General features: G+C 42.5%; 2 protein-coding genes across 4 annotated transcripts in view; one reads left to right on the forward strand and one right to left on the reverse strand.

The window, feature by feature from the left end:
• Positions 1–4,646, forward strand: part of klf8 (Kruppel like factor 8) — a 30,073-nt gene extending 25,427 nt beyond the window's left edge. For all 3 annotated transcript variants that reach the window (XM_030793198.1, XM_030793196.1, XM_030793197.1), the window contains exons 5-6: positions 2,756–2,898; positions 3,599–4,646. In XM_030793198.1, the coding sequence (XP_030649058.1) occupies positions 2,756–2,898; positions 3,599–3,780 (325 nt within the window). In that variant the 3' untranslated portion in view covers positions 3,781–4,646. The remainder of the gene's footprint in view (positions 1–2,755; positions 2,899–3,598) is intronic.
• Positions 4,647–14,813: 10,167 nt separating this feature from the next.
• The window catches only part of klf5l (Kruppel like factor 5 like), a 10,642-nt gene continuing 10,455 nt past the window's right edge, over positions 14,814–15,000 (reverse strand). The window contains exon 4 of the mRNA XM_030793195.1: positions 14,814–14,992. Coding sequence (XP_030649055.1) covers positions 14,814–14,992 — 179 coding nt within the window. The remainder of the gene's footprint in view (positions 14,993–15,000) is intronic.

A 15,000-nucleotide genomic window follows, 5' to 3' on the forward strand; every position in this document is an offset into this window, starting at 1 on the left:
ACCGCTAGCTTTTCCCCTTACTTCACAATGACAAGCTTGAATTTTTTTTTTCCAACCTGGGAAAAGAGATGAGTGTACTCTTCAGCCAATCAGAGGCCATAGTGGTTTGTTTGATATGAAAACCAGTAAGACTTCCAGGCCCTCCAAGACTGGATCTGGGCCTAACTGTTGATAGTTATAATCTGTTGGGAGCTCGTCGTGTGTTTCCGAATAGAGTAGTTTCACCCAAGATATCACCCAACAGAGCGTCTCTGTCTGAAGACAGAATAATCGTTTAGCTTTTTTCCACTAGGACGGTGCCGGTGCCGGTGCCGGTGCCGAGCCCGTGCTGCCTTGGTGCCTTTTGAGAACCTGCCTGTGTTTCCACAGGTTTGGGATCTGAACGCTAAGTAGCGAACGTTTGGGTAATTTCCGTGGGGAAAAAAATCGTAAAAATTGCCTTTTATAAATTTACTTTTACACTAGACTTCCACACAGTGAAACACCTCGCGAATTTTGCCCTAAAAACGTTTTGCTCTGGGGGCGAAATTCATGAAACTAGTAAGTCTGTCACCTAGCTCAAAAGTTTAAATAAGTGTTTAAATGAAGGTCTGCAGTGGTCTATTTGCACCAGCCAGAGCCGAGAGAGAGAGTGTTTTCTACTGCTCTGGGTCCGACTGCATTCATGTAACATGTAAACTACAAATTGTTGCCCATACATCTTTTAATCGTATACATATTTTCATGGCACATGTAGCCTTTAGCCTACTGCCATCTTGGTCAGACTTTTTTTGTTACTCCCGCCTCTCTAGAGAACGTCTCGTACCAAACACATTACACGCTGAACTGATTGATTCTCGCATGGTTCTCATTTGCATAGCCACTGACGTCAGCAGTTCCAACTTTTTAGACCAGCAATTCTGCAGTGCCATGCCAGTGCCAGCTCTTTGGCACCGGCACCAGTATTTTTTCAGTGGAAAAGCACGGCCCCGGTGCTCGATTAGGCACCGGCACCGGCACCGCGGCAGTGGAAAAGGGGTATGTTTGTTTCAGGCTTGTCTGTCCGGTCCATGACCCGGTCAGTTTGGATGAAAAGGCACAGATGACTCACGGAAAGGCATCTGAATAATTACGGGGAAAAACACCGAGAATCCTGCCTCCTCAGGACTCGGGGGGAATTTCTGTGTCATCAGCATCGACGACCAGTTCCGACTACGTTTAAATCAAATCAATTTGAAATTCTACCGCTCCAACAAAATGTATTCTAAAGCAGAACCTGTGCCTGGCGTAAGCTAGTCGGATTTCCTTCCACAATGTCTGCGGAGTTTTTTTTTTTTTTTTGGTTTTTCTGTTGTTTTTTTGCTGTATGTGTGCTTGAGTCCAACATGTTTTTTGACTTTTGGAGCGTGTAGGTGTGGAACATGCACGGTCATGCACGCTGCCGACGCACATGCTAGCCCAGGTTCAGGAGGATGCGTTACCTTTAACGTTAACTTACAACAGACACATCCTGCTGTGTAGGTGAGCTTGCCTTAAGGCAGACTCACAATGCAACATATGGATCTGGGTGTGTGTGTGTGTGTTTATGTGTGTATGTATATATAGGTAGATAGATATATACGTATGTCAATATATATAGCGTGGGTGTGTGAGACAGTGTGTGGGTGAAACAGTGCTTGTGTATGCATGCATGCCTGTGTGTGCATGTGCGTGTGTGTGTGTGTGTGAGACAGTGTGTGGGAGAAAGTATGCATGCATGCCTGTGTGTGTGCACGTGCGTGCATGTGTGCGTGCGTGCGTGCGTCTGTCCGTCCGTGTATGTGTGTGTGTGCGTGTATGTGTGTGCGCACGCACGCGTGTGTGTATGTGTGTGTGTGAGCGTGTGTGTGTGTGTGAGCGTGTATGTGTGAGTGTGTGAGCGTGTATGTGTGAGTGTGTGAGCGTGTATGTGTGAGTGTGTGTGTGTGTGAGCGTGTGTGTTTGTGTGTGTGTGTACTTCCCTTCCCTGTGATGGCCTTTACTGCGGAGCATCTTGACATGCCCTTTACAGCAGGCAGCCTCTCTCTGCTTGGTTTGGAACAAACAAACAACAAAGCCTTAGAGCACAGTAAACCACAACTGTTTTTCTTTTTCTTTTTTTACCTTAATCATCTTGTCATCTTGTGGGTTGAACTAACCACAGTAAATCAACACAGAGAGGTGAGCAGAGAAAAATCAAAGCGACTGATCCCTTAATTAAAAAGAAAAAAAAAAACTCAAACCCCCCCCAAAAAAAGACAGGGGTAACATTTCAAAACAGCTGAGTAAGAATCCAGTCGTAAAAAAACATTATAAGCTGCTCCCTGAAAACAGTTTTGTTTCTGAATGATCGTAATTGGTTTCTTCCCCTGGCATGCTTGATCTTAAACTCTGTTTCGGGCACACACAGTGTTGGACTGTCCTGCGGTGAATCTGAACTCAGTTCAGTTCAGAATCACAATCTGCTTTAGCTCTCCTAGTCTCTCCCCTAAACACGCATTCAGAACTGACCCAGGATCAGTGGCTGAGATGACAGAAAGGCGCGCGACGTCTGGCTCACGCATGTCCCCGTCGCTGTGGTTTTTATAGGCGCTAATAGATAACCACGGGTCATGTCGGTTCACGTAGAGGCAGAGGGTTTTCGCTAAGCCCGGGTTAATCTGTAACAGTTTTCCCGTTTGGCGTCGTGGTGCAGGACACGCCCCATACCAACGACAGCTTTCTCTCTCTCTCATTCTGTCTCTGTCTCTGGTTGCAGTATAAGCACTGATGTGGATATTCCTGCTGACCCTGACTCGCCGGACATGAAGAGGAGACGCGTTCACATGTGCGACTACGACGGCTGTAACAAAGTCTACACCAAGAGCTCGCATCTCAAAGCCCATCGCAGAATACACACAGGTACACACACTGAGCCCCCCCCCCCCCCCCCCCCCCGAAAAAAAAAAACGCTTCAAAGTGTAAAAATACTGAGATTTACAAAACTAGTAGAACACACACAGATATAGCATCCATCTCCACCTTTAGAAACTTTACAGTGAGGAGATTTTAAAATAAGTAGAATCCACACAGGTGTAACTTTAAAACACTCCTACAAAATTATGTGTGTGTATATATATATATATATATATATACATACACACACACACACACACACACACACACACATATATATATATATATATATATATATATATATATATATATATATGTATAACAAGTTGTTTGTGTTTTGTTTCCCGTCACAATTGGGCGATGAACTGGTTCATTTTGTCAGTAAGTGGATGTAGAGCAATACTCAGAAATGCAACCAGCGTGATCAAGAACCCGGAACTTTCTTCCGAGCAACTCTGTAGGAAGAAGGTTGTGTTAACAGTGTTAACAGTGTAACAATGAACTACTTTATCTAATCAGGCCTAGGCTGTAAACACGCACCTGGTGGTCAGGTTTACTGTTACTGTTTTCAGATGTAAAGGGCACTGGCCCACACGTCATATTTACCGTCAGTTGCAAACTCAGTACGTGAATCTAGGTTATGATTGTCTCTCTCTCTCTCTCCCTTTCTCTTTCTCTCTCTTCTCTCTCTCTTCGTTGGCGGCAGGAGAGAAGCCATACCACTGTACTTGGGAGGGCTGTACCTGGCGCTTTGCCCGCTCCGACGAGCTGACGCGACATTTCCGCAAGCACACGGGCATCAAGCCTTTCCGCTGCACCGACTGCGACCGCAGTTTCTCCCGCTCCGACCACCTCGCCCTGCACAGGCGCCGTCACGTCATGATGTGAAACCCCACCCCCCACCCCCCCTCGCCTCCCCCGTCCACCTCACTCCCGCCACCCCCCCAAACTACCCCTTCGCCCCGTCCCTCCCTCAGGAGACTCAGATGAACCCAAAAAGGGGGATGGACTGTGATGCCCCAACACCCCCCCCCCCACCCCACCCCCAAACTCAGCATCGCCTTTTCTGCCAATCTGAACGCTGGTGGAATGTTAGACAGAGAGGAGATGGTCAGGCCTTGGGTTTCTCTCTCTCTCTCTCTCTCTCTCACTTTCTGCGGTCAGCATACGCCCCCACCTGTCCTATTTCACGCTTACTGAATCCCACCGCACGCCCGTCCACAGCTGACCTGAACTCAGTGCCCTCTCGCCCGCCCGAAAACTCGTAACTCAGAGGATCCGACAGTGAGACCGAGTGACGGGCTGATCCACGACGGCGCTGAAACAAGCGCCGGGGGTCGGGAGAGGCTCGTCTTGTGATTCTTAAAAAAAGAAAAAAAAAGCTAGAGAAAGTCAAGAGGAAGAGAGAGAGGAGAGAAAGAAAGAGATCTTAAGGATTCATATTGAGAGGACAGTTTGGAGATGTGTCTTCAGCTGCCTTGTGACCATGTAACGATTGCATTGTTTTTGTTCTCATTTCTCCGGAACTTACTTTCTGTCGTCCGACATTTGTATGCATGAGCTCTCTGTGTGTTTTTATCGGTATTTAGTGCGCGGCCGAATGTTACTGTCAAGTGTGTGTTTGTTTGTTTATTTGTTTGTTTTTCCACGAGAAAAGACAGCTGAAGATGCGTTACGTTGTGTACTCACTCTCTCGCTGTCCTTTCTAGAACAAACCGTGGGAGAGGCGGTGCTGTGTTTTTTGTTTTTTTGTTTTTTTTTATAAATCCCATCTTATTTAACTACCCATCCCAAAAAAAAAAAAAAAAAACACACCAGAGGTCGAGACAGGGAGCTACAAGACTGTGAATTTTTTTCCTTTTTTTTCGTAAATTCTTTTGTTTGCTTTATTGTCTCAATCACAAAGTGGGCATATTTCCCTCAAAAAAAAAAACAACCACAAAAAAAATGCTTTTCGCTCAGTAACAGTATTCCAGTCGTTTTACCTTATTCCTGTCTTTTCCCCCAGTAAGCCTTTAAGTCTCCTTTTTTTTTTGCCAATTGGCTTTTTACAGGATCAACGTCCTCAAATGGATGTTTTCCTTTTTGTTTTTCTTCACTTTTTTTTTATAAGGTTGATATTAGGCTGTGAAAAAATTACAATGTTTAATATTTTAAACGTGATACTCGCAGGGAATGGGGAAGCTCAGTAAGTCTGTGAGCGTGTGTGTTTGTGTGTGTGTGTGTGTGTACACTTGTCTGGGTGTGTGTGTGTGTGTGTATGTGTGCTTGTGTTTGTAATGAGGACATAATCAGAGTTTTAACAATAAAGTGTGTATTCGAAGCACATATTGTTACTTGGAGCCCATCAGAGCCTTAATTGAAGTCAATGTGCAGATCCTAAGTTTTGCACATTCTGGTTTTTTCGGAGTTCCTCAGGGCTCAGTGTTTGGGCCCCTTAAGAAAAAAAAGTGAGGCGCCTAGAAAAATCCACATTTGCACCTAGAGCAACGATGTTCATGTCTTAAAACTAACCGTTTTAGCTCCTGACCTGGGTTCACTTGATTATGCAAAATACTCAGATTTAACCCTAGACGCTGCTGACTTGTTTTCCTGTTTTTTTTTCCCTTTGAAAGTCGGTGCATTTTTACAAAGCTTAGCACAGTTTCGGGGGCCTCACAGAGCGTGTCTGGACGCACGTGCTTACCGCCCTCTTCTCGCTAGCGCTCATAGCCATGGTCGCGAAATTTCAGTCGCTAGCATCCAGTGAAGTGCGCAAAAAGTCCTGCCTTTCCAAGAAGCTATAAAGTACGCTTGTTCTACTCCAGCCTCTTTAGAGTTGAGCGCATGGCATCTTACCATGGCACGCTGTGCGATCCAGAGAGCAATGCAAACTTCAAATTTTTTCTATCATCTTCTTGCTTCAACTCTAAAATGTTACTAAGCACATATTTGTAGAAGAGAATATGCATATGAACGCGATCCTTTTTTTTGACAAAAACTGTTCATAGACATACGGACAATTACAAATAATTAAATGAAAAAAATGTACATATTGTATATAATCAAGAAGTTCAGAAAATAAACGTAACGGGTGGATTTCTATTTTTAACACTGACTAGACAATGTGAAATATTCTTATTTCTTTCACCCTTCGTTGGTTCAATGAAACGTGTTCTTTAAAAAAAAAACGAAAACGAAAAAAAGGTTTTATTTCGTGAGTTCAGTTTCCTTATGTGTTGTACACCTGTGTTGCATGGAAAGTAGCTTTTTTTTCCTTTGTGTATTTTTCTTTGTGAAATTGGTGAGCATGTCGGTGTGTTGGTTCCCTAACGAACTGGGCTTATAAGCGTTGATAATCCGTAAGAATTTTTTTTAAATAATAACGATTTAAAAAAAAATAGCCTAGTGCGAAGCGAGCAACCTCCCCTTGACTATTGCCGAAACCTCAATGAAAGTCCACGCGCTGAAACCTGACGTAGATCGAGGACAAAGTGAAGGTGGAATTATCGTCACATGTCAGTACTGACGAGTCCTTGAATAAGTATCTTATAATTTATGGGGGTGACTCGCCTCATTGCTCTGTGGACTACAGAGAATGCCTGCGCATCACCTGTAGACGAGAACTCATTACGTAAAACTTTTTTTTTTAAAGATTTGTTAGGGGACGTCCTCCTAACCCAGAATTTCCCCAATTCAGTACACGAGCACCAAAATCCTGCTGATCCCCCCCACACACACTTTGATAACACCTCTTTCCCACGTGGGGGAAAAAAAATCACCCTCTGATTATCGGGGTGGGGGGGGGGCAGCATTCTGGACTTGGATTTTAGATTTTTAGAGACCCCAATCCCCGCAGTTACACAATGCGTCAAAGTGCTCTCACGTGATTTGAAAACTGTGACGTGCAAAATGTTTTCCACTGTGGCTGACATCAGAAAAAAACAAAAACGGAAGTGCAACCTAATGTTTTGGATTACGAGTTTGGGACTTCTTGTATGAGTGTATGTGTGCTTTTACTTATCATATATCAAAAAAAAAATCTTATGGAGAAAAAAAAATAAAGTATAGGTATTTTATATTGAATGCAGTAACTCATGGGCCAGTACTATTATTACTCAGTGCAATGCAGTTATCATTATAATAAAAACAAGTAATTAATGTTATTTTTCTTTTCTTTTTCTTTTTTTGTTTTGCTTTTTTTTTTTCCTTTTTTTGTATTTGTACAGAACAAATGTGTAAAGATCGGTGGGGAACGCGCGAGCTTTTTGATACTGTGAGAAATGGTGTTGAAAGTCTGTTTCCTATGTACAGTTGTGATTACCCTTCTCCTTTTATAGAATAAAATGTTTTTGGTGCATTTTGGCGGGGTTTTTTTTCGGAACAGTTTTCACAGTTTGACGATCTCGTTGGGAAAACTTTAATGTGAGTTGTGTGCGGAAACATAACTTTGGTATTAATGTTCGCGTTAAACAAAATGATAGCGTATTGCCCTTTCCAGAATCCAAATCTTCAGTGTATGAACTTTCCAGAAACTGATATAGGCTATTTCAGGACAGGGACGTATTCTCGACAGTTTGAAACACGTCTGGAGCAGACGCACTGAGTTCTGGTTTATGTGTCGGTCAATGGCTTGTCATGTCCCGTGAGATTTGCATTAACAAATGACATAATAATTTATAAAAATCCAAGTACAAGGTTACCTTCGATTTAAAGCAGACAGGATAAGCTAAAATATATCTCTGACCTGTTTTGTGGATAAAAGGGGTTCTGGCAAATAACGTGTGTAACCGAATTAGGAGAAAGTCTATATTAAAGCAAGGAGGAATTGTGAAATATTGCTTTATAAGGTAATGGTAATATATTTTGTGTGTTACTACAATTTTTGAACAGCAGCAGTGGTCTTCATATGCACAGGAGTCACAGAACGCCGAGTCAGGAAACCGTGAATTCAAGCTTTAAAACGCCGTTGTCGAACAAGAGCCGCAGTTCACTGTCACATCCACATGAGGGCGCTCTTAGATAATTATATCTAAGACTGTATCACGACGCTACCTTGCGTTATGGTCCGTTCCTTGGTATCATGGTATGGTTATATGGAACGCAGTCAGTGTACGAGGATCTAACAGTTCTTTTCCGGCAGTCGCGTGGACCTAAATACGATATTCAGCAGTTGTAATGGTAGTGTGGAAAGTGTGTTTTACATCTTTTTTTGATTAGGCTACAACTTAAACTTATTCACATATAAGCCCGATTCTTCAGTCCTATACATGTCCAGACATTGCAAGGTGTACATTGTGCCTGTATTTGTATTGCAAGTGCAGCGTTCAAAACTTGCATCGCAGTGCACAAAAGGTTTAGTTTATAATAATTTAATTCCCATATAATTACAAATCATTAATTATAATTGGGTTTTTCAATAATCACTGCTCTTTAAACACACGCCTTTATTGATGCCTTTTGACTTGTGAGCAAACCTTGGACCAGAGCAGAACGTTGTTTGTATTTAGGCTACATTAGCCCCCAGGTTAAGTGTGCCACACCTGAAATGTATGACTGTCACAAATAGCCTTAAAATATTGGTCTGGGTTGTATGTTATGCCTGAATTTGATTTTAGACTAATGAAGATTTTTCCCCTTGGGCCCAGAACCTGTGTGTGTGTGTGTGTGTGTGTGTTTGACACTAAGTCGGTTCAAACTTATTACTCACCACTTAGCGTGTTTTTGCGTGACAGCGGTCATTTTACCTGACGCCCAGCACACTACCAACCTGTCACTGAAAGTTTAACTCTAAACGTGTCCGTTACTGTTGATCTGAATCTAATACGAATCCTGCCAAATCCTTCCGCCCCGCAAGTCCGCAATTATAATTCACATCAGTGACTCATAACAATCTGAACACGTGTAGCAGTTTGACCTCAACGTCCCAGACGACTCCGCGTGTACTCTGCCCCGCCTTACAGCCCTCACTCAACTTGGCCCTTATTCCTGATAGCTATTGCCTTGAAATCCTTTCCACGGAAATGTGTGGCATCGAAAATAATAACAGAGACACACAAACACGACTAAATTTATGACTCTAAATTGGGTCACATATAATCCGTAGGCGATTTGTTATTTTTTAACAGGGGGGATGGTCCAATGGTGACTGACAGTACTCTATAGAGTAGGCTATATAGGGGGATGGCAGGTTAACAAGAGGGATGGCTTCCCCCTCATCCTTCTACAAATCGCCTACTGCATATAACAATATTCAAACAACCCCACCCCTTATTCTCTGATTGTACAACATGATAACAATTATTACCCCTTATGTAATCCCTGCAGACGTTACTTTACTCCGTATTGTTAGTATTTAAACCGGTCATTTATATATATATTAGATTAATCCACTTGTCCAGCTAGGCTACTGGTTTGCTGAGGAGTGTGACTTGGGCTCCTGCGGTAAGTTAAGGCGGTTCTTAAATGTAATTATCCTCCAGTTGAGATTCCACAAGGAGAGCAATATTATTCAAATATTTGATGACAAGGCCGTAAATTCTCGAACACTCATCTCATTGTATCTGAGTAACAGCCTTGTTGCGTGATCCTGGACACTTTTTTTTTTTCCTTGTTTCTTTTCGGGTCCGGGTTTGTTCCTGAAATCGTATTGTTCAATTGGGAAAAGATGTAATTAACGACGAAACAGTTTACAGCGTTGACCGTTCAGCCCGCGGGAGAATGATTAACACAGACGATGACGCAGTTTCGAAAGAACAAGTCAACTGAAAGTACATAGACCTATGACGGAATAATATAGTGCACTTCTTTTGAAGCCAAAGAACCTGCGAGCAATGTTTTTTTTTTTTACGTTTGTCTGTCATTTTAGTGTGGATGTTTTCTCGTTAACCTAACAGGTGATGTTCTGTTAACAACCCTTTCCATCTTAGTCTCCGTACGGTGTAGTGTGAGATGTGCGTTTTCTAATCCTGTACTTTGAGGCTCCACAGCTGTGCAGAGTTTTAGCTCCCGGCTCAAACACACTTGAGCAACTCATCAGCCAATCAAACATATCAATAGCATTGGCCAATCAGATGTATTAGATCAGTGAGAGATTTAATATCTCGTGGCCTGCAGGAGCAGGAGTCAGAAACCCTTGTTCAGACAGCACGATATTTGCCCCATTCAACATTCACTTGAAGACTTTTCTGGTCCTATCCTGAAGTTCCTCTTTTTTCCACAAATAGCCCTTTCTTTCCGCTGTTGTGAATAATATTGGATTTTCTAGAACCATCTTAACCGACACAAGGTTTATACAGTTATTTTGAAGTTTGTATGAGGAATTTCTGTAACGTCCTTCAAATGTCCTCCAAATGAACGTACTTGTCTGCCATGTCTGCCAGCCACCTTAAAAAAAAACAAGTATCACTCCATGTTCACTTTGGTTGTGTTGTGTTGTCTGCCCAGTGAGTTTCTATTTGTCTGCCCCATAATCGAGATGATCAAGACTTTTTTTTGTAAATAGCCGACATCTGTGAGCTGGGCAAGTTTTGACTGGATTCTTACAATCATACGATTCTAAGGAACAAGCCGCTGGTTAATTTTCTTTGTTTATTTGTTTATTTTTCTCATCCTTCTCCTCCTCCTCCTCCTCCTCTTCCTCCTCCTCCTCCTCTTCCTCCTCCTCCTCCTTCTTCTTCTTCTTCTTCTTCTTCTTCTTCTTCTCCTTCAAAACCCATGTCCCAGGTCCAACATTGAGGAACAATTGTTTCAGACTCCAGCAACATTGTCCTTGACATGGGAACCAGTGTATCTGAGTCTGACAGTGTCACGCGGGTAACCGCCAAAATACGGTAAGTGTGTAAATGAAAAGACGGATTCACAGTCTGTTGAAAACAGGTGCTTGCCACACAGGTGTGGTTCCCTGCGGAAATTAAGCAATCAAAATCTGCTAATGGCTCATTTTATGTAGGACAAAAATAAACGGCCGGGCAGGCCTGCGTTATCAGACAGGTCCCGTTTTTCTGGACTCGTACTGCGTCTCCAGAAGGCCTTGGACACAGGGGGGAGACTGCAGGGACATGTTCAGCAGCACATTCAGAGATGAGGATGACTCAGCGTGCTGATGTTGGTAAAGGCCCAGTGACTAGTGTGTGATTTTTAGCACAGAGGGAGGGACGGGGGGGGGGGGGGGGGGGGGCGTCAGCTGAGGTGAGCCGCGGTTTGACCGAGAGCGCTCCTATACCACAGTGTCCATTCATCCACTCAGAATGAAAGAGAGCGGGTTAGACAAATGATTCAGAGCACGTGCAGACAGAGAACGCCAGGTCTGGGAGATAAGCAGGTATCTTCCTGGAATGGTTTAGAAGTATTCAACGCCTTAGAAGGGTAAAATAAACACCAAGAAAGCCATTCAGAACAGATCGCCCTCGTCCAATGGTAAAGCATCTCTATCCTGATGGGAGTGGTCTCCTCCAGGATGGCCGCCCCCCCCCCCCCCAAGCCCCGCCCCCATCCACAGGGTCACTGAACGGTCTGGTGAGAATAAGAACAATGTAAAACCGTATTCCGTGGCCATCTTGAGTCACCGCAGCTCAACCCCATTGAGCGACCATGGAAGATTCTGGATTGGTGTCAAAGTAAGTAGTTATCCCTCCAACGCTCAGCCAAACACGGAATAATAAAACGTTTCCCCGGAAGAGTGATGTTGCATCCCTCCTTCAGACTTCCACACACGTCCAGAATCCAATTTCAGGCTGCACTGGAGCTGGGGGGGTGGGGTTGGGGTAGGGGTGGGGCTGAGGGGGTGGGGGCTGCAGTTTGTTGCACCGCGGTCGCCCCCTTCAGGAGCGATGCGTTGGTGTTTCCTTTATTCCGGAAGTCGTCCTGCGTATATGGCAGAGCTGAAGTGTTCACAAACACTCTAGAATGTGTGGTATGTTTTCGCATGGTTTTGCACATACTGTATCATTGTAATAATGTAGGCGTTTCCCCCCCCCCCCCCTCTCTGCGGTAATCCTCTTTATAATTGTGTGGTTGATCTCAGCTGTAAACGACATTGGCAGACATAGCAATTATCATCTTCGGCATAAGGTAAAGCTCAGCCCCTCCTTCTTTTTATTCTCTCCTTCACCGTTTGCTGTTGTTTTCTCTCTCTTTTTTTTTTTTCTTTTCTTTTTTTTTTTTTTCCTGTCAGCCTTTGTGTATGAGATTGTAGTAATCTTCAAAATGTGATGTTCACATGCATGAACAGGTAGAATACCGCTGCAGCCAGTTCACATGGGTGTGTCCGCCTAATTCTGGCATTCAGAAGGTGGAGCGATTTGACTTTTGTGTATATTATATTGTTGTTTGCCCTGTAAAAAAGCTATTTTTAAATCTGGGCTTCTTTTTAAGACGAAGCAAAGTGATTCGAACTCCCTGTCAGACAGAAGAGGAGAATTATTCGGGCTTTGTCACGGGAACAATGCGGGCTGGTCGATCAGTCAAGGTCAAGACAATCATTAACTCGAAGCTCGTTTTCACAAAAGACTAATCAATCCCTTCCTTTAATGCCTCACTTATTTTCTGTTTCTTCTCCTTCTCCTTCTGTTTTTCATTAGGTTACTGGCACACGATCATAAGACTGTATTAATATTACAGAATAGTTGAATCCACAGCGTGTACACAGGCCTGACCGCGTGAATATGTCGTCCCTCGGAAAGAGCTGTCAAACACGTAAGGAAAGCCTGCTCCGTTTCCACATGAAAAGTTCAAAAGCGACTGTTTAATACTGTAATCAAGCAAACAAAGTAATATTTCTATTATCAAAAACAACGTACCAGCAATGATTCGCATTGAGATCACGATCTAAATTTGAATTTCAGTACAGCTGAGGAACGAGTGTGTGTGTGTGCGCGTGCGCGTGTGTGTGTGCGCGCACGTGTGCATGTGCGTGTTTGTTATCCTTCATAAATAAATAATATACAGAAATATGAATACAAATGTGTGTATATATAGAAAATATTGTGATTTCTGAATTTATTTTCGCGATCTTTGAAGTCAAACAAGATGATAAAAAAAGTTGTACATAAAAATTTCAACTGATTTTTTTTTTTGGTCTGTCATACTTGCTATAACAGAGGTATAAAATCTGAAAGCATTTCTACAATTCACCCTCATTAACAAAATCCCTTTTTGTTCATAATAAAAACAAACAAACAAACAAACAAATAACAACAACAGCAACAACAAAAATCAATAACAGAGAAAAACCAAAAAAAAAAAAAAATATTTACAACTTGGTCTTCTTTCCAAACAAACAAACAAACAAACAAACACTACAATATATACAATATTTTGTATCTGTTCATCAGAGTTCCCTCCAGAAATGAAGGAAATGTACACAGGCGCAGAGAACTTTTCGATATTTCGTTACCTTTGCGTGGGGGGAAGTGCTCATTAGAAAAAGGCCTCGCCGGGTCCAGCAGACAGCTGGGGACATGACCCAAGCGCCTGAGGCCTACACGGGAAGACAGACTCCATGCCGTAATGGCTTGTCAGATGGTGTGTGCGTGTGTGTGTGTGCGCGTGTGCGTGTGTGTGTGGGTTGGGGGTCGTGGATGGGGTGGTGCAGGTCAGATGTCCTGTACTTTTAGTACAAGCTGCTGTTAAGTCAATGGGGTCAATTCTGGCCAATGAGAAGAAGTCACACAGAGGACCTGTAGAAAGTCACTGTCTTCGTCGAGGACGCACCAAAACAAAACAAAACAAAACAAAACAAAAAACTAAAATGCTCTGACAGCGTGTCGAAAGCAAAACCAGTAAATGTGTTTTGGAGGGAAACGTGTCATCAAATTCTGATACACCAACAAATGAATGTATTTCACATAAAGTACAGTTATTTTTTTTACTCTAATTACAGATTTGGCACACATGTGGTCTTAAGATGATCGTGATAACTTCTTTTTTTTTTTTTTTCCCAATACATGAAAATATCTTTTGAAAATGAAGGTAAACTTTACTAGCGAGGAATGGATTAATTACTACATTCATTTAACATTGTATGTTACTCAATAAAACACTATACATCTGATTGGATAATATCATATTCAATACACAGTATGACTATTTTCTTAAATATAATGTAAACCAATCAAATTATTTACTATTCAAATAACCTTTTCAATGTTTCATAATGAATATGTAATAAAACCACGAGTCTTATGATAAAACTAGCATCGTCCTGCTCCTGCAAACTTAACAGTCCTCGTAACGAGTTTCGTATCCATGGACACAGAACAGTAAAAAAAAAAAAAAAACAACAACACACAAGCGTGTCTCAAAGCCAACTGTACAACTCTTCTGCAAAAGGCTAAAAACATGGTTATGGAAAAGTTCACAACCAAAAAAAAAAAAAAAAATCCACAATAAATATCTTTTTTTTTTTTTCCTCTGGCCTCAACGCCCATTAAACTTGAAGCTAAAGCTCTAACTTTTAGACTGGGAGGTTCCAGTTTTACTGTCTGGTTTTCTGACAGTTACTGGACAGTGACTTAAATATTATTATTATTATCTGTCCTTTTCCCCCTATCATCTCAACAGTGTGCTACAAAACAAAAAAATCCATTTAAAAGGTTTACATGAAACGTGGAAGGTCAAGAGGTCAAGTCAAGTATAAATTCTAATACATTCTTTTTTCAGGTTTCAGACGAGGAAAAAAAAAAAAAGTACATACATATATACATTCACACAAACACACATGAAACTACTGGTGTTGTCTAATAATATCGAGAGAATTGTATAACCCTCCTCATAACAATCTCGCTCCACCCATAGATATTGCGGTGAAGTTGGCAGCACATTTGTGTGTGAGGACAATTTTTGATCGTTAAAGATAAACAGTGAAATATAGCTATTAACAAACTGTAAAAAAAACAAAAAACAAAAACAAAAAACCAGGATGAAAAGAGAAGTCTTTTGTTTCAGTTTTGATGGCGTTTCATATGCAGTGCCAAGTGGTCCGACCTGGAGAAACAGCGGCTGCAGGCCAAACATTTGAAGGGCTTGGCGCCCGTGTGTTTGCGGTAGTGTCGCGTCAGCTCGTCGGAGCGGGCGAAGCGCCAGTCACAACCCTCCCAGCTGCACCGGTACGGCTTCTCACCTGCAACG

This window comes from Chanos chanos, chromosome 16 (genome assembly GCF_902362185.1).
Source record: "Chanos chanos chromosome 16, fChaCha1.1, whole genome shotgun sequence".
Taxonomy (NCBI): Eukaryota; Metazoa; Chordata; class Actinopteri; order Gonorynchiformes; family Chanidae; genus Chanos; species Chanos chanos.